At 41.7% G+C, this 19557-nt stretch overlaps 1 protein-coding gene across 2 annotated transcripts; it reads right to left on the bottom strand.

The window, feature by feature from the left end:
* Nucleotides 1-24: 24 nt before the first annotated feature.
* Nucleotides 25-16391, bottom strand: jmjd4 (jumonji domain containing 4). Of its 2 annotated transcripts, none has more exons than XM_043687925.2 (6): nucleotides 15814-16391; nucleotides 9436-9601; nucleotides 6629-6754; nucleotides 3437-3704; nucleotides 2148-2294; nucleotides 25-961 (listed from the first exon to the last, which is right to left on the bottom strand). In XM_043687925.2, exons 1-6 carry the CDS (start codon nucleotides 16067-16069, stop codon nucleotides 650-652), a joined length of 1275 nt encoding a protein of 424 aa, XP_043543860.2. In that variant the 5' UTR covers nucleotides 16070-16391; the 3' UTR covers nucleotides 25-649. The 2 variants fall into 2 exon arrangements, with proteins under 2 accessions (XP_043543860.2, XP_087842732.1); XM_087986606.1 differs by lacking the exon at nucleotides 25-961 and adding an exon at nucleotides 1721-2003.
* Between the last annotated feature and the right edge of the window lie 3166 nt (nucleotides 16392-19557).

Here is a 19557-nt window from a genome sequence, read left to right as displayed (position 1 = left end):
ATTTTGGAGAGTTTTATTTTCTAACTCCATTATGTACAAAATTGTAGTTTGTGCTCTATTTCCTTTCTGCTCCCAATGGTTTTGATGTGTTTGGTATATAATCTAGCTGCTCGCTCCCGTGCCTTGTGTACATATTGAGTTTTGTTGCACCAGGGAGATATGACAACTTGCTCAATTGTAGAGGTGTAGCAGAGCCGAGCTTTGGCTCTTTTTTTCTTGTTTAACTACACAACTCATATTGCAAATGTATGATACTGTAGTAATTTAAGAGTTATAGCGGAGGCTAGGTAAGAACAGCAGGTCTTGTTTTCCAGTGACAATCTATTCTGTTCTGTTTCCTGATGATCCAAGAAATGACTGGTTAATTTGGGTGGTTTTAGGTTTCCATTTCCAGAATTTTTTCCCAAACCAGCGTGGCATTTGAACTCCTAGATTTATATTTCAGTGACAATCATGGAACTTTTGTAGCCATTATGTTTATATTCTTTATCCTTTGCAGCACAGTTTACACCAGGTGAAGCAGCAAGTGTTACCCTGGTTGCTTATTTCACTTCTCTCCCCTTCCAATCCCAGAACGTACTTTGGAATCCCTTAACAGAAAATAAAGAGTTACTACGTGGCTTGGTTTACAAGGAATACAAGTAGAATATTATGACGAGACAGCATCCTTTATTTCTTTAATCTCATCCAGCAGGTCCTCTGGACGAGGATCCAACAAGTCTGAGTCTAGCATACTGAAGTTCTCATTGGTGAGCATTGAAGTCAGGACATCTTCAGTCTGGTGTAAATCAAATACTGAGTGACACACTCCGAGAGTGGATAGTTCTGCAGGATATATCCTGTGGAAGGCTGCTGAGTCTCCTGAAGTAGCCTCCAATACTGCTATTCTATTTTTAGCAATTATTTTCAGAAAGGTATAGAATTCATGGTAGTTGATTCCAGTGCATGATTTCAACAACAACTGCAGCAAATAGGAACAGAACACAGACATTGGTCATTAGAGAGAATAGAGTTTGTATGTTGTTAAAATTTTAAGCTTTTGGTGGTTTCTTCAAACATTTAACACATCATAGATTTAGAGGTACAACTATATCATTTCTAGTTTTCTGAAGCTACAATTTGTCATATTGTGCATCTGGAGATCTATGTTTCTTCAATTTTTCACAGTATCAGAGTGTGAAGCCTGTTTTCACCTGTTAAGTCCAAAGACACTATTATATATTTTTCTATTTAATATGCAATGTTGAGCTTCACAATACTTGTATTGGGAGTTAAACACTGGTCAGATTTGGTGTTAAGCATATAGAACAATCAGATGCAGAGTAATGCTCCTTTCAAAAATATCTGACAGGTCTAGTTGAAAGAACAATGTGCACTGTTTACATAATGCTTACATTACTGTACTTAAAACCAAGAGATCTAAATTGGCTATTGAGAGAACATAAGCCCAAATCCCTCCATGGTGATATGGATTTGGTTTAAAAAGCTATTGATGATGGTAAAAATGAATTGATTCACTAATTTCTTCAGGAAAGGAAACCTGGTATTCTTATGCATATTGCCTATCGTGTGATATGGGATCACTTCATATGGTGTTGCCTGCCTATCTTCTTTTCCACCTATCCACTCCACCCTCCCCCCCACCCCCCTGACCTATCACCTTCATCCCCTCCCCCAATCACCTACTGTACTCTATGCTGCCTTCTCCCCACCCCCATCCTCCTCTCATTTATCTCTCCACCCTTCAGGCTCTCTGCCTGTATTCCTGATGAAGGGCTTTTGCCCGAAATGTTGATTTTACTGCTCCTCGGATGCTGCCTGAATTGCTCTGCTTTTCCAGCACCACTCTAATCTAGACTCTGGTTGAAAATTGCTAGCAAACCAAGCACTAAATGGCAACAAACATCAGATTTAAGTGCTCCAAGAAGATGGTCTTACTACAATGTTTGGAGGGCCATGAGCCATGTACGATCAATCGTGGCCCTGGAGACAATGCTCACATTCTGAGAATGAATAAAACTTGTATTACTATGTTGTGTTCCATTTCACAAATCAGCTTTTTTACTTCTCTAATTTATGTTGAAATTCAAACACTGCTGTTATGAAGGGTAAGCAATAAACAGATGAATTACTCTCTCCTCCAATACCTGACAATGTTGATTCCAACCCTCCATATGGTCCTTCCACTCTCTGATCTCTTCCTGGACTGCCATCAGCTCCTGTTGGAGGAATTGCCACATGATGTCTATGTTGCAGCCATTCAGCCAGTTGTGGTTAATGGAGATGGTGTCCTCCTGAACAGAAGAACACAAAATGACTTATTATAGTTTGTACAAAGTCAAGAGAGAAATAAATCTGTTATGATGAGCAATCATGACAGAAAAATTGAAAACCCAATACCGCAAATTAATTTGAACATAAAAATGTGTTCCAATTATATCAGGTTGTAGGGCTTTTGTGCCTCAAGAGTGGTGTCTTAGACATCCCATATGAAGATGCATGTAACTTAATAGGATACCCTACCTTGCAGGCACCATCTTAAGGGCTCAGATTTTATGGTAGGATCCTTCTGAGCTGATATGTGTTATTTCAAGATATCAATGCGGTCAAGTGTGAGAATGTTGCAATTGTCCAATAATCTTCAATATTATAACTGCGACAAATCATTGCCATGGAGGAAGCTACAAGGAGCTACTGTCAATTCAAAACAAGTGCAAATCTTGAACATTTTCCTTTTGTTTGCAGAGAATTCTTGTATAAAATACATGTTGCCTATAGCAAGTGTAAATGAGCCATGTTATGAACTGGACTGATTATTTCATTTTGGTTGTTAATGTAACTATTAGGTTCAGTTGTCCAATTGTGAATCACATCAAACAGTTGATTATTTGCTTTGGATTTTGCAGTTAAAAGCTGGTTCAGTACAGTATGTATGCTGCCTCATACAGCAACCGAAGGAACCTGCTGTTTGATTCAAACTTCCAATCATTTGGGACTTTTAGCTGATATATCTGACACCACACAGGTACTGAAATTCAGAGATAATATGCTCAGTTGTGGGGTCAGAGAACGTAGTATTCTGTTCGTGGAAAATACTATTTGTGCACTAAATAAATTGTAATGAAATAGCTTAACTTATTCTTCAAATATTTATAACTACTTTGCCTTTTTGGGAGAACTTGAGGTTGACTGTGGTGGTCCATTTGCAATGTTGAATAATAGTGTGAACACGATAACCATTATCCTGCAGTTAGCTTTGTTGAGATCTATTTCTATTAACCTTTCAAAGGTATGTAAATGGCTTAGGGCTTGTTCAGAAGAATGCTAATCAGGCCATTATTACAGAGCATGAAGCTTCACAAATCCCTACTTGTAGATTTCATGGTCAAGGTTGCTTTAGGGTATATAGAGGTATCACAAGGTTTGTTTTCTGTACCAGATTGTAAACTTGATGGTGCCAACTGCTTGGAACAAAGATGACCTCTCCAGCATCCTGCACCACCTCAATGGGTTGGCAGCACTGACTGTATTTTGGGTAGCGATTCTTGTCCTGCAGAACTGGAGACTGGACATCATAAATAAGGTTACCACTGTGGTTCTTCAAATGTTCCTCTTCACCAGGTGGGAACAGCAGCCACTTCTTCCGCCCACAGATGTTGGCTGACCAGCTGTATGATCGGAACACATCAGCATGAAATGGTGTCCTACATGAGGGAGGAGGAAAGGGAAATGTATTATGCCAGTGTGAAGCTGGAAATATTTTGCTAAATTCTTCGTTTTTGCAATATCCAGTTTATCCATTAATCTAATAACCTAATTTTTCATCTCAAGAAGGGATTGGCCCAGAATTATATTGAAAACATATCTGGTCAGAGAGCCATATGGACAAATGATTTAGGTACAGCAGTAGGCCACTTAGCCCCTCAAGCCTGCTCCACCATTCAATCAGATCAAGATCTAACTGCAACCTCAACCCACATTCCCTTCTACCCTTGATAATCTTTCATCCCTCAGCTTAACAATGATCTATTTATCTCTTCTTTCAAAATATTGAAAGGCTCTGATTGCACATCTTTTGAAGAAGGGAGTTACAAAGACTCATGACCCTCTTAGATAAAGAGTCTTCCTAATCTCTGTCTTAAAAACCACATCTGTTATTTTTAAACAGTGACCCATAGTTCTAGAATCTCCCACCACAGGAAGCATCCTTTCCACATTTACCTTGTCAAGCCCCCTCAGAATCCTATATGTTTCAATCAAGTCCCTTCTTATTCATCTGAAATCCTACAGATACAAGCTTAACCTGCCAACCTTTCCTCTTAAGATAATCCTCTCATTCTTGGTACTAATCTCGTAAACCTTCCGTGAAATACTTTCAACTCATTTACATTATTCATTTAAATAGGTGTGAATATGTATATAGTACTCCAAATGTATTCTTACATATGTATACAACTCTGTACAATGCAAGTATAATCTTATAACTTTTGTATTCAATTCCCCTCACAATAATGATAAAATTCTATTAACTTTCCTGTTGTAACTGTATACTAGCCTTTTGCAATTCATGCACTAAGACACTTAGATCTCTTCACATCTCTTTCCCACATTATACTCTATTTGCCAGATCTTTGCTCACTCATTTGACCTATCTGTATCTGTGTCATACCTGTCCTCTTCACCACTCACTTATATCGTTAGCAAATCAGGCCCTTCATCCAAGTTACTTATAAAAATTGTACATTAAGGCCCATCATTGATCCCTGTGGCACACTACTCATTACATCTTGCCATCTACTGATATCAATATGTCATCTTCTACACCATAACCTTTTAACCTTTGATGTGGGATCTTATCAAATATCCTCTGGAAATATAAACACAATACAGCTGTTACTTCTTCAAAGACATCCAACAAATTGGTCAAACATGATCTACCCTTCACAGAACCATGTTGATTCTGTTTTATTATTTTAAACTTTTCTAAATTCCATGCTATAACATCTTTAGTACCAGCAACCAACATTTTCTTTATGACAGATGTTAAGCTAACTGGCTTGTAGCATCCTACTTTCTGGCTTCTTGCCTTTTTGAATCAATGAGTTTGCTACTTTCCACTCTAATGGAACTTTCCATGAATTTAGGAAATTTTAAAAAATTAAAGATTTGCATCAACTATCTCATTATCCACTTCTTTAAACATCTTGGGATGAAGTTCATCGGAACTCAGGGACTTGTCAGACTGCCGTTCTAATTCTGCTTTCTCTCCACAGATTCTGCCACATCCTTTGAGTTTCTCCAGTGATTTTTGTTTTTGTTGTTGTTCCAACTGTTTGTTCAATATAACTTGCTCAGAGCTTGTAATTTTCCTGAGTTCCTCCCTCCCTTCCATTTCCTGATTTGCAGCTACGTCTGGAATATTAACTGTATCCTCAAGTGTGAAAACTCCTGTAAAATATCATCTGACATCTTATTTTCCATTATTAATTCCTGACACTCAATTTTTATGTTAGTTGTTCTTAATATTCTGTCTAATCCTCTGGCCCACTATATATCTTCGCACTGATGAGAACCATCCGATTGGTTGAGCTTTAGTTTGTTACATAGCTGTAAGTGGAAAAGCAGTCAAGAAACATTTTTAGCCTATAATCTAAAAACATATTTCTGTGTGTGGGTGCGGGAGGGGGAAAATAAACCAAAAAGCTTAAAATAAAAAATTCTAACAACACCTAAGTCTGCATAATCATTGTTAAAGTGACAATCATTGCTTAATAGACAAGTGTCAATTTAACCCACCCTTGAAACCTGTATCTTTGATCTTCAGAGTTTTACTTTCTTTGCTTAAGGAACAGTGAAGCACTACTATTGGTGTATTCTTCCCAGTTAAATAATGACAATTGACTTTTGACAGCAGAAAGTGCCTTGGTTTAAAGTCTCATCTCATAGAAATGGAAAACTACTACTCAAACTTACAGGAATTTAAATGGCAGCCTGTTTCCTTTGGTATGAAGGTCAATAGCTAGTGTGCACAAATTGAAAACAATCGGCAAAACAAAAAAGATTCTCCGTTTGAATTATAATCTGGAATACACTATTTTAAAGGTGGGGAATGCAGATTTAATGAGGAGGACAACAGCAGTCAACCTCATGACTGAAGACCCTGGAAATAACACCTTATCTGCTGCTAGAGCTGGTCACTCAGAGGCCAGCCATTTTAATACTTGGCATCGTCATGGGGGTGTGAATACTGCCTGAACAATAACCCCAGAAGTCCCAGTACCGAAGAGCACTCTGCCTTGAACAGCAAAAAACTCAGTCCATGCAAGAAGAGGATGTAAGTGGCAGTTAGTTGAGCACATATGGGTTTCAAATGCAGGTGGGTCAGGAGCATTATAGAAGTGCCTTTCTGCCTGAAACTTACTTCTGCAGCTACATATTCTGATGTCAACTCTCATTTAGAAAGGCTCTTGCTTTTTCTGTGTCTCCTGTGGAACCTAAACATTCTACTCTATTCAATTCTATATAACTGTGTAGGAGATTTACATGCATTTCATTATCTCCATTTATGGACAACTCAGTGTGTCCTTTGTTTCAGGAGTAAACTCTTTTTGGCATGAGATACACTTACCATGATCCTTTGGGGCCCATGTAAACAAAACGATAATCGTCCAATTGAATAGAGTCCCAGTATTCATTTAGCCAGTCAGACTGGAAGAAGAGAGGAGTACTGTATACCCCATGATCAGGGAAAACCCTAAAATCCAAGAAATGACAAGGAATATTACGTGTGTAAGAAAAATCCATCAAACATGTTCCTTTGATCAGCAAAATAATCTGACCCATCTGGTTCAATCTTGTATACTTTGTTCTTGAATCCTCTAGTCCTTTGTTAATTGTCCTAGTTAAATAGCTTGCTTAATCCCATATCCATACCATTCTAAACATTTGCCAGATTCTCAAATTATTTTTCTCTAATAATGTTAATAAGTTTGTTGCTTGGGTCTTTCTTCTTTTAGTCAGTCTGGTCATTCCTTACCAAATTTCATTCTAGTGCATGCATTTTACGCCCTTTTAGCCTTTTATGCTGAATTAGGATTCATTGTTCACACTGAGTCTGGGAGCCTTGAACGTCCAGTTGCTGTAGCTCCAATACACTCAGTATATGAAAGGAGAAAGATTTAAAACAGACATGAGGGGCAACATTTTTACACAGTGAGTGGTTCATGTGTAGAATGAACTGCCAGAGGAAGTGGTGGATGCAGGTACAGTTACAACGTTAAATTTAGATAAGCACATGAATAAGAAATGTTTGGGGAGATAGGGGCTAAGCGTAGGCAAGTGGGACTAGTTTAGTTTTGGATTATAATTGGCACAGACTAGTTAGACCAAAGAGTCTATTTCCATGCTGTGTTACTCTATGATTCATTTTTAATTTACTGCCAGTTTAATTTATTTGAGTTATATACTCTATAATTTTGGAAACACATTTTCAGTCTTGTTCCCTCATCACTGATTAACTAGGACATTTGAGGACAGCACAAGACTATAGACACAGAAGCGGAAGTAGTTATTCAGACCATTGAGTTTGCTCCACTGTTCAATGAGATCATAGCTGATTTGATAATCCTCAAATCCACTTTCCTGTCTTTTCCCCATTACCTTCATTCCCCTTACTACTTAAAAATCTATCTCAGCTTTCAATATACTTTAGCACAGAAGCTGGGGCATTAAGAGTTTCTCCTCAATTCTCTCTTAAATGGGTGATCCCTTACTCTGAAATTATGCCCTCTGATCCTAGATTCTCACACATGGGCAAAAAGCCACTCAGAATTTACCCTGTAAAGCCCTATGTCATATATTTCATTCTTCTAAATTGCAATGAGTACAAGCCCAACCTACTTAACCTCTCCTCATAAGACAATCCTCCCATATCTGGAATCAATATAGTGAACCTTTTCTGGACTACCTCAAAATGCAGTACATCTTTCCTTTGATTAGGTGGTCAAACTGTTTGCAGTATTCCAGATGTGGTCTGAGTAGTGCCTTAGGTAGTTTTAATAAGACCTCCTTATTTTCATTCTCCAGTCCTTTTGAAATACATGCCAACAGTTGATTTGCCTTTCTTGTTAACTGCTGAACTTGGATGCTGGTTTTTTTGTGATTCATGCACTCCCAAATCCCTCCCTGCTCTATCTTTTTTCAGTCTTTCACCACTTAGTTTAATCCTTAAGTCTTCTATTTTTCCTGTCAATGTGCATAATCTTATATTTTCCCATACTATAGTCCACCTGCCAAATTATTGTCCACTCACTCAACTAGTCTATATCCCTCTGTAGCCTCTGTCATCTTCATTACTTGTCTTCCCACCTCTTTTTGTATCATCTGCAAAACTGCCAATAGCACATTCACTACCCTCATCCAAGTCTTGATTATGCAGTCCCAGCTGTATTCTCCAGATTACAGTTTGCCAATCTGAAAATGCCCTCTTTATCCCAACACTGTTTTCTACTAGTTAGCCAAATTTCTAAACATACTAATATACTATCTCCAACACCGTGTGCTTTTATCTTATTAAGTAGCTTATGTGTGTACCTTATGGAACACGTTTTGGAAATCTATTGGTTTCCCTTTGTTCATCCCCAAAGAATAATAATTAAATTCATCAGATATGACCTCATTGATTCTGAATGTATATGTTATGTATCCAATCATGCTATGTGTTCTGACTTGGAAACAGTAAATAAGTAATAGCTTTTGGTGATCAAGGTGTGTGTGAGAAGTTTAAAATTATCCTGCTACCAATCATGAGTGGAAGGCTCATGAAGCATTGGACTGTGATTAAGAAACTGCGCGTCGACCTGAACTGGAAAGTAAGAGTTGTATGGCCTTAAAGTTGCTGCTCTGTATTAATAGGTATTATTTATAACCTAAGTAAAGTTTCCCGAGTTACTGCACAAGACTGATTACTGTTGCCTTCTTGGTTAATTCAACAGGTTAATATTGGGATTTGAAATTAAATTATATAAGATGTCTAAAATTGACCCTCACACAATTGTCCCCAACATCTAAGTAAGTTTGATGGTTCAGTACAGAACAAGACCTTACATTTACACAGTATTTTATTACATCTCTCAAATAATATGCAAAACATTTCAAAATGAATTGATGAAGTGCAGTGACTACTCCTTTGTAGGCAAGGCAGGGTTAGTTTTCTATTGTGGAGCTTCATCTACACAGACTATGTTAACACTATCCAGTTAAATAATTTGGCATTTCAATCAAGAGGAAATAGGAAGACTTTCAGCCCATTGATCGCAGCTGCATTTTTAGATAAGCCACTGCATCACCTAAACTTTGATTACTGTGGGGCTCAGGTAGAATGACTTGACAATTTGAAATGAGAAGCAACAGGATAATTATCCTGCATGCACTCACCTGTGCATGTGCCAGTCTTTCATGTACAAGCAACCCTGTGGAGATGAATAGCCACTCTCCCTGTGTTCTCCCCAGTAATTGAGGTAGTCCCTTAATGGGATATTGTGCTTTGGATTTGCATTGTATTCCTTCACATCACAGTTGGCCACAGGGACAACAAAATCTCCTATTAAAACAAAGGAGCAACAAAGCAAAATTATATGGAATGCACGGACAGAAAGAACATCATTTCAGAACTAAGTGCAAAAATAACAATTTAAAGTTTGGACCTGTGTAAAGAGTTACATTGTTTTTATATGGTGAGTCCAGTGGGTCTCATTAGTAACCCTCAGGATGTTGACAGTGGTGGATTCAACAATGGCAACACCATTGAATGTCAAGGGGCAGTGGTCAGCTTGTCTCTTATTAGATGATCATTGCCTGGCATTTTTGCCCTTTCATAATTGCCCTTGAATTGTTCAACTATCACGGAAAGCAGGCACGAATCAACACATGGCTCTGGATCTGGTATCACACATTAGCCACACCAGGTCAGGGTGGCATTTTCCTTCCCAAGGGCATTGGTGAATCCGCCTGAAATAACTCCACAAAGGCTAGTATTCCAACACCAAGTCAACATTGATTTACACATGCACAGTACATGATGCTGACCCAGCTAGTTCAGAGTCAGCTCTGAGAGCATGCAGAATGCCGGACACTCCTGTTTTAAGTCTGTCAGCCAGGACTCTCTGAATGGACTAGATTAACAATCCCAGTCAGGGAAATCATATTCTGCAAGAGCCACCTGGCTGACCTCGTTCCAATCACTACACTATCAATGACCAACTCTCAAGAAAGATTTCAGAAGTGCATCCCACAATAATTAAATATCTACTTTGCACAGCCACATAACTCAGAAACATGGAAACGACTCAATTTCCCAAGTCAGCAGGTTGCTGGGGTTGGCTCACTTCCTTGCTGCCACAGAGGTATATAGTCAAGGTCATGTTTTAACCCAACTCCCAGCAATTGCCAGTACTGTGTACGGAAGCCTAGAAAACTGATTTCTTGCTCACGGAACAAACAGTATGATGTTGCAGAATCATAGTAACATGCTACTGGTCACCCAAGGAGACATTGTTTAATATAGCAGCTAGCAAAAGTTGTTGCAGTTTGATTGGAGTTTGATAGCAAGACAAAGTTTATTTATAATGTACCTTACATTAGCTCAAGACATCCCAAAGTATTTTACGGTTAATAACATAGTTCTGAAATGTGCTGACTGTTAAAGTACATAAAAACTTCCAGATGGTGAATTCCTCCCTTGGGCTGATATAGGGAAGAGGTACAAGAGAATCCAGGTTCTTACTGCTATAGAAAATTACTAAATATTAACCCATTATTCTGGTTCCGTACCACAAGTCACATTTCTTGTCACTAGTTTGCATGGAAACAGTCTGAGGGTGAATCAAAGCTTTGTGTTATATCTGCCTCCAAGATGAGCTGTGGGCCATAATCCACAACATCACAGGGAAGACATACATCTATCTCTGCAACATTACTTGATTCCACTCTTGTCTCAGTTCAACAATTGCTGAAACCATGCCTTTTTCTCTCTTGACTTAACTATTTCAATTGTCAACATCCAAATTCTACCCTCTCGAAACTGGAGTTCATCCAGAACTCTGACCTCATGTCCTTACTGTCTGATTCACCCAATACACCCTTATCGAGATTGGATCCTAGTTAACCAGCACTTTAACTGTAAAATTCTCATTTAGCAGTACTGGCTCAAATGTTCTTAATATAAAATGCCCACTCTGTCACAGTTTTTTGTCTTGCACACATCAGGACAATTTGGAAGAATTCAAGCTGAGATTTAAAATGTATAAGCGTGCTGATTGGTTGGCAATTGGAAAGTGATTGGTAGAGACATTGCCATTGAGAATGCAATATCCTTACTGGTCAGTATACAAATTGGAATTCCTACAATTCCATGCACTGTAAAATATTTCTTATTGGCAAACTTGCATATAAGGCTGAGCAATTAGCTCACCATGAAAGCTTAATGCTGAATTATGACACATCAAAACTAGTCCTCAGATAATGGCCATCTTGGTCAAATCATTCCTCACAATATATCATGTGGACTTAAGAATGGTCTCAAGGTAGCCACTGATGGTTATGGAAAATGCCAGTCTATCTCAGATTACCGTCAAACAGTAAAGTATTGCAAATATTTGAGCAATGGGTGAGCTAGTGGTTTCATGTTTTCCAATGCGGTAGAAACACTAGTGATGTTGTCGCAAACAGGATGCTGCTGTCAAGCTGAAAATGCAATCTGCCTATTGCATAAAACTAACATATGAATTTCAGTGCTGATGTGAAACCAGGTATGTAGGCCATACACACCAAAGACTGGTGGATTGTGCCAAACCCTATATCGCTTTGGCTGTTCACAATAGTCAAGGGACTCACCATATCGAAATAGCCTGTGTTTTCAAACACTACAACAGTGTCTACATTAAATGTGATTCTGCAATTGGATGACATTTACCGGATAATCCTGAGTGTGCAAAGAATTACACTGATTTTAAGGTTGTCAGTCATATTCACAGCGTGATGTACATTTATGTATTGGACACTACATATATTAGTACACAGGGCTCCACTCACTGCAGACAGAAATAACGTATACATATTGTATCTATTTCAACACAACAGTCATTCACTGATTCAATTCTCATGGCAATGCTTTGATGAATTAGAGTCAACCTACCTGGTTTAAAACTTAAACAAAACTTGGCTGTTCTATCAGTCAACATCAACTAGTGCATTCTTCACTGCAACATCTCTATCAGAATGATCTTACCAAACACTCAGTGATTCTCCTCTTATACACTATAAATGTTGGCTTCCTTTAAAACTGATATTCTTATGCACTGTCCTAATGAATGCAAGACAAAAAGCTTTCAGCAATACTAAAGTTCTCACTGCTGTTTTAAATTCCTCAATGACGGTTCCTCTCCTACCTTTGTAATTTCTACCAGCCTTTGAACCCTCTAAGGTATTTTCAATTGTATAGCTTGATTTGTTGGAAATAACTTATATAGAATGGGTTTCTTATGGCTTTTAGTTCAGGATTGTGACCAAGTTGACACTAGGATGGTCCATAGCACAGGCATCATAAGATATGGAATTGTTATACTCATGGGAATTGGGGTTGTGTTTTCTTGAATTGTAGTTGAATGAGCAATCAAAGACATCCGTATTGGAAAGGGGGTGTGTCAGCTGCTGCTTCTCTTAAGCTTTTTGTCATATTCCTATTAACCAGGGCTATGTTGACATCATGGGCACATTGTGAATCATTGTCTCCAATGAGTTCTCCAGAGTGGTCCAGTCAGCGGGGCGGTTACTTTAGCATCCTGTTCTAAAGAATGGTCACAGGACACAAAACATTAACTCTGCTTTCTCTCCACAGACCAGCTGAATATTTCTAGCAGTTTTTGTTTTATTTCTGACTTCCAGCATCCACAGTGTTTTTTTTAACATTAGTGTCTCAGTGGTCTGCTCTGATATTTGAATAGCAGCATGGCTTTCCTTTACACATGTGCTGACCATGTGCGGGATAGGTTTTGATGTAGAGTCATGAACCACATTTAAAGATTTCCCTTGTGGCCTAGTAACCATTCTTTGATTTGTGGTGGTGACTGAAAGACTGAATGAAAGCATTGTGACTGTCGTCAGCACAGTGAAGTGGTTTCATTTAATTGCACATTCAGCAAATCATTATGGTTGCAATACTTCTCCACATTTTAGGTGTTGCACTCACGAGCATCCAGGGGAAGTCTCATCACCTTTACAAAGCTATGTGCACACCATTTGTTTTTCTGTGTTCAGGGGGAACATAATAAGCACCTCTTCCCTTGCATGAAGTGCAGCTATCACCTTTCTGCAAGAGAGGCACTGAACTCAGGGCTGAAATCACCTTTTTACAACAACTGGCCCAACTCTGATGCTGCAAGTTATGTGGGCAATTCCTTCATAAAGTGTAGATAAGACAATACTGGTCCTGATTTATATGCGGCCAAGAGAAATGTTCCTGGAGGACTCACGACGGATAAAATCTCCTGCTGAGTATACATCCACAAATATCTTGCAGTTTTTATTATCTTTTGCTCTCACATTGTAACTTAAGGGGAATTGCAACTGTAGCATTTATAAATGGGAGAAAATGATCTGACTAGAACTGTTATAGTCGTAGAAGGTATTCTTCATATCAGGAACCACTCCTTATTGACTTGCCAGGGTTGGACGATTTGAGCTATAGGGAGAGGCTTAATAGGTTGGGGCTATTTTCCCTGGAGTGTCAGATGCTCAGGAGTGATCTTACATATGTTTGTAAAATCTTGAGGGGCATAGAAAGGGTAAATAGACAAGGTTTTTTTCCCTGCGGTGCAAGAGTCCAAACTAGAAGGCTTAGGTTTATAGTGAGAGGGGAAAGATTTAAAAGGGACTAAGGAGCAACATTTTCATACAGCGGGTGGTGCATGTATGGAATGAGTTGCCAAAGGAAGTGGTGGAGGCTGGTACAACATTTAAAAGATATCTGGATAGGTTTCTGAATAGGAAGGGTTTCAGAGGGTCATGGACCAAATGGGACTAGATTTATTTAGGATATCTGGTCATTTTGGATGAGTTGGACTGAACAATCTGGTTCTGTGCTGTACATCTATATGACTGTATAATTCTGGCCTTATGACAGTCTCCAATTTTAATTGTTCTAACATGATGGCCATGCTATCTGATGTTCTAGAATCTTTGAATTTCTTCCTGCCTTTAGGAGACTATTTAAAAATCACTCTTTTTGATCAATCTTTTGATCGTCTTCTTTGATAAGTCCATATGTGACTCCTTCAAATTGTTCTCAATAATACTCATCGTGCTTCTTAGAACATTTCCCTGCCGTAAAGGTGTAATGCAAATATGCTTAGAAATGCATGTTTTTGTTGGGTAACATTGTGCATTATAGTGTCTGACTTTCAAGGTGAGAATGGTGTCACTGCGTTGCCATCCAACATCAGGATTTCGAGCTATGAAAATATGTGGCACCACATTCAAACTAAAACTGAAATAAGGTACTGAAGGAAGTGAGAGTGGAAATTACAGAACTGAAAATGTGTTGCTGGAAAAGCGCAGCAGGTCAGGCAGCATCCAAGGAGCAGGAGAATCGACATTTCGGGCATAAGCCCTTCTTCAGGAATGAGGAAAGTGTGCCCAGCAGGCTAAGATAAAAGGTAGGGAGGAGGGACTTGGGGGAGGGTCGTTGGAAATGCGATAGGTGGAAGGAGGTCAAGGTGAGGGTGATAGGCCGGAGTGGGGTGGGGGCGGAGAGGTCAGGAAGAAGATTGCACGTTAGGAAGGCGGTGCTGACTTCGAGGGATTTGACTGAGACAAGGTGGGGGTGGGGAAATGAGGAAACTGGAGAAATCTGAGTTCATCCCTTGTGGTTGGAGGGTTCCTAGGCGGAAGATGAGGTGCTCTTCCTCCAACCGTCGTGTTGCTATGGTCTGGCGATGGAGGAGTCCAAGGACCTACATGTCCTTGGTGGAGTGGGAGGGGGAGTTGAAGTGTTGAGCCACAGGGTAGTTGGGTTGGTTGGTCCGGGTGTCCCAGAGGTGTTCTCTGAACTGTTCCGCAAGTAGCGGCCTGTCTCCCCAATAGTGCGTATAGATCAATAGCCAACATGTGTTGAATCCTGATTTTTAACAAGTCTTATGTCCTCATTGCTACCTCTTTGAATTGTTACAGCATTACTGAGAAGTTACTTTTAATTCCTGAAGACATCAAGACAATCCAAGAGTGTTTGCAGCAATCCTTGTCCAAATATCTTCTACACCATTTGCCCAGGCCAGTGATGCCTACTCAAGGTTATCTCAGCATGGTAGATATTACAGGGTCAGCCCAATTATCTCATCAACCAAACTACAGTCAGGTTCAACAAAACTTGTGTTTTGACAGCCACTAATAACCAGACATCTAGGCTAATATTCTGGGGAGGTTGGTTCAAATCCCACCACAACACGTGCTGGAACTTAACTGAATTGATAAATGTGAAATATAAAGCTGGTCTCAATATTCCACGACAAGAATCATTGATTGTTATAGAAACCCCTATGGTTTGCTAATGCCCTTTGGTAAGGAAATCTACCACTCATGGGGATATAAAAAAATGGATTTAACTGCTGTAGGCAATAGTCCAGCAAACCACTCAGTTCAAGGGTAATTGAAAATAGTCGACAAACTGGGACTTTGCCAGCGTCACCCACATTCCATGGGAAAGAATGATCTCCCCTACCCCCTTCAGCAAATACGCGACCAAGATAAAATGGGACTAACCAAAATGTTTCAGCAAGTGCTCAAAGTCAGGCTTGCCATCCCCTTTCACCCACTCTTGCCTGCTCCTCCAGCCTTCTGTAAACTCAGGCGACAGTATGCACGGGAAATTGGGAAGCAGAAAATCCCTGAAAAACTGAGAGTAACTCCGATCTGATTTCCGGAGGTAATCAGGTTTTCGACCTTTGCGAAACTCTCCATATGAAGTCCTGTCACTCTGGAAAAATACCAGTGCACTCTTCAGCGTTTCCTCGTCCATGTTCAGCAGTCAGGGATCTCACTCCTAATAACCCTCATATTAAATGATCAGACTCCTGCAGCTTTTCTTTCCTCAATATTCCTCGCTGAACAACTGCAAATGCTGAATCTGTTTTAGGCTTAAAAATAATGGAATAAAATGAATAAGAGAACACTTTCAGTCTATTAATCCCCTCTAAAGGAACCACAGCTGATCAGATTAATGCAGAAAACCGCCCATTACTAATAAAGTCTGTCGCCCCGGACAGCTGCTTGTTGCTAAGTCTCTATTATTCAGACCAACTCCATCTCCGTTGAACACGACTGCCATTTTACAGCCGGGCACCTGGAGCCTGGTGCGCAGCCGCAGATGCAAAATAGGATCATTGATTCCCCGGAGGGGCGGGGTCAGTGATTGACAGGAATTGGGGCGGGGCGGGGGTATGCGCGTGATTGACTGGAAAAGGGGCGGGGCAGGGTCATGCATGAGATTGACAGGACCGAAGGAGCGGCGGGGCCAGTCTGTGATTGACAACCGATGGGCACGGGGCGGGGTCAGTGTGTGATTGGCAGGAGATAGGGGGCGGGGTAAGTATGTGAATGACAGGAAATGGGAAGGGTTACACCCGAAACGGAGACAGTGAGGACTGCAGATGCTGGAGATCAGAGTTGAGTGTGTTGCTGGAAAAACACAGCAGGTCAGGCAGCATCCTAATGAAGGGCTCCGCCCGAAACGTCGATTTTCTTGCCCTCAGGGTGTGGGTGGGCTGGGGGCATAGATCTGACCAGGGAGTCATGGAGGGAATGTTCTCTCTGAAATTGGGAATGAGGGATAGCATTTTTACTGGGGGCGGCAGGGTGAGAGGAGATGTAGTCCAGGTAGCTGTGGGAGTCGGTCAGTTTGTACCATCTCTGACACCTCCCTCTCCTTCCTGGACCACTCCATTTCCATCTCCGGTGATCAATTAACCACAGACATCTGCTACAAACCCACTGAGATCATACATCCCTTATTCCCAATTCCTCCACCTCTGCCGCATCTGCTCCCAAGATGACCAATTCCACCATAGAACATCCCAGATGGGCTCCTTCTTCAAAGACTGCAATTTCCCCTCCCATGTGGTCAACGATGCCTTCTAGCGAATCTCTTACACTTCCAACACCTTCGCCCTTTCACCCTACCCCTCCAATCACAGCAGAGACAAAACCTCCCTGGTCTTCACCTTCCACCCCACAACCTCTGGATACATCACATAATCTTCCACCCACCTTCAAACAGACCCTATCACTAGGGATATATTTCCCTCCCCAGCCCTAGCCGTATTTCGGAGAGACCATTCCCTCCGCAACTCTCTTGTCAGATCCACAACTCCCACCAGCCCACTCCCCACTCCCATCACCTTCCCCAGCCAATGCAAGAAGTGCAAAACCTGCGTCCACACCTCCCCATTCACTCCCCATTTGTCCAAGGCCCCAAATGATCCTTCCACATCCGATGGAAACTTTCACACATGTCATCTACTGTTTCCTGGATCGTTTCAGAGAACATCTCTGGGACACCCACACCAACTAACCCCACCATGCTGTGGCCAAACACTTTAACTCCCCCTCCCACTCCAACAAGGACATGTAGGTCCTGGGCCTCCTCCATTGCCAAACACTAACCACCCGACATCTGGAGGAAGAATGCCTCAGTTTCCACTTTGGGACCCTGCAACCACATGGGATAAATGTGGATTTCACCAGTTTCCTCATTTAACCTCTCCCTGCTTTATCCCAGTCCCAAGCTTCCTACTTGGCACCACCCTCTTGACCTATCCATCTTCCTTCCCATCCATGTTCCACTCCCCTCTCTGCCCTATCACTTTCTCCTCCACCTTCATCTACCCACCACATTCCCAGCTACCTTCTCCCCAGCCCCATCCCCTCCCATTTATATCTCAGCTCTCTTGGCCCACAAGCCTCAATCTTGATGAATGACCTATGCTCGGAACATTGATTATGCTGTGCTTTTCCAGCACCACACTCTGGACTTTGATCTGCTGTGCTTTTCCAGCACCACACTCTGGACTTTGATCTCCAACATTTGCAGTCCTCACTTTCTCTTAGTACTTGTAGTTGGGAAGGGGTGGGGACAGTGTGAATTGACTGGAGATAATAAGGAGCGGTGTCATTATGTGATTGACTGGAGATAGGAAGGTAAAAACAATGACTGCAGATGCTGGAAACCAGATTCTGGATCAGTGGTGCTGGAAGAGCACAGCAATTCAGGCAGCATCCGACGAGCAGCAAAATCGACATTTCGGGCAAAAGCCCTTCATCAGGAATAAAGGCAGAGAGCCTGAAGTGTGGAGAGATAAGCTAGAGGAGGGTGGGGGTGGGGAGAAAGTAGCATAGAGTACAATAGGTGAGTGGGGGAGGAGATGAAGGTGATAGGTCAGGGAGGAGAGAGTGGAGTGGATAGGTGGAAAAGGAGCTAGGCAGGTCGGACAAGTCCGGACAGGTCAAGGGGACAGTGCGGGCTGGAAGTTTGAAACTAGGATGAGGTGGGGGAAGGGGTAATGAGGAAGCTGTTGAAGTCCACATTGATGCCCTGGGGTTGAAGTGTTCCGAGGCGGAAGATGAGGCGTTCTTCCTCCAGGCGTCTGGTGGTGAGGGAGCGGTGGTGAAGGAGGCCCAGGACCTCCTTTTCCCGGCAGAGTGGGAGGGGGAGTTGAAATGTTGGGCCACGGGGCGGTTTGGCTGATTGGTGCGGGTGTCTCGGAGATGTTCCCTAAAGCGCTCTGCTAGGAGGTGCCCAGTCTCCCCAATGTAGAGGAGACCGCATCGGGAGCAACGGATACAATAAATGATATTAGTGGATGTGCAGGTAAAACTTTGATGGATGTGGAAAGCTCCTTTAGGGCCTTGGATAGAGGTGAGGGAGGAGGTTTCTGCGGTGCCAGGGGAAAGTGCCAGGATGGGAGGGTGGGTCGTAAGGTGGCGTGGACCTGACCAGGTAGTCACGGAGGGAATGGTCTTTGCGGAAGGCGGAAAGGGGTGGGGAGGGAAATATATCCTTGGTGGTGGGGTCTTTTTGGAGGTGGCGGAAATGTCGGCGGATGATTTGGTTTATGCGGAGGTTTGTAGGGTGGAAGGTGAGCACCAGGGCCGTTCTGTCCTTGTTACGGTTGGAGAGGTGGGGTCTGAGGGCGGAGGTGCGGGATGTGGACGAGATGCGTTGGAGGGCATCTTTAACCAGGTGTGAAGGGAAATTGCGGTCTCTAAAGAAGGAGGCCATCTGGTGTGTTCTGTGGTGGAACTGGTCCTCCTGGGAGCAGATACGGCAGAGGCGGAGGAATTGGGAATACGGGATGGCATTTTTGCAAGAGATAGGGTGGGAAGAGGTGTAATCCAGGTAGCTGTGGGAGTCGGTGGGTTTGTAAAAAATGTCAGTGTCAAGTCGGTCATCACTAATGGAGATGGAGAGGTCCAGGAAGGGGAGGGAGGTGTCAGAGATGGTCCAGGTAA

This window comes from Chiloscyllium plagiosum, unplaced genomic scaffold (genome assembly GCF_037043375.1).
Source record: "Chiloscyllium plagiosum isolate Xiang-an unplaced genomic scaffold, Cpla_swu_hap1 HiC_scaffold_4, whole genome shotgun sequence".
Lineage (NCBI taxonomy): Eukaryota > Metazoa > Chordata > Chondrichthyes > Orectolobiformes > Hemiscylliidae > Chiloscyllium > Chiloscyllium plagiosum.
The sequence above is the reverse complement of the archived record's forward strand: the minus strand, read 5'-3'. Positions and strand labels throughout refer to the sequence as shown.

What these genes read in the sequence shown, in the direction of transcription:
- jmjd4 (XM_043687925.2), bottom strand. Translation starts at nt 16,069, where the DNA reads ATGGACGAGGAAACGCTGAAGAGTGCACTGGTATTTTTCCAGAGTGAC. An exon ending in GCACTTGCTGAAACATTTTG is followed by an intron (nt 9,602 to 15,813) that starts GTTAGTCCCATT and finishes TTGTTTTAATAG; the next exon opens with GAGATTTTGTTGTCCCTGTG. An exon ending in ATGGGCCCCAAAGGATCATG is followed by an intron (nt 3,705 to 6,628) that starts GTAAGTGTATCT and finishes TCCCTCATGTAG; the next exon opens with GACACCATTTCATGCTGATG.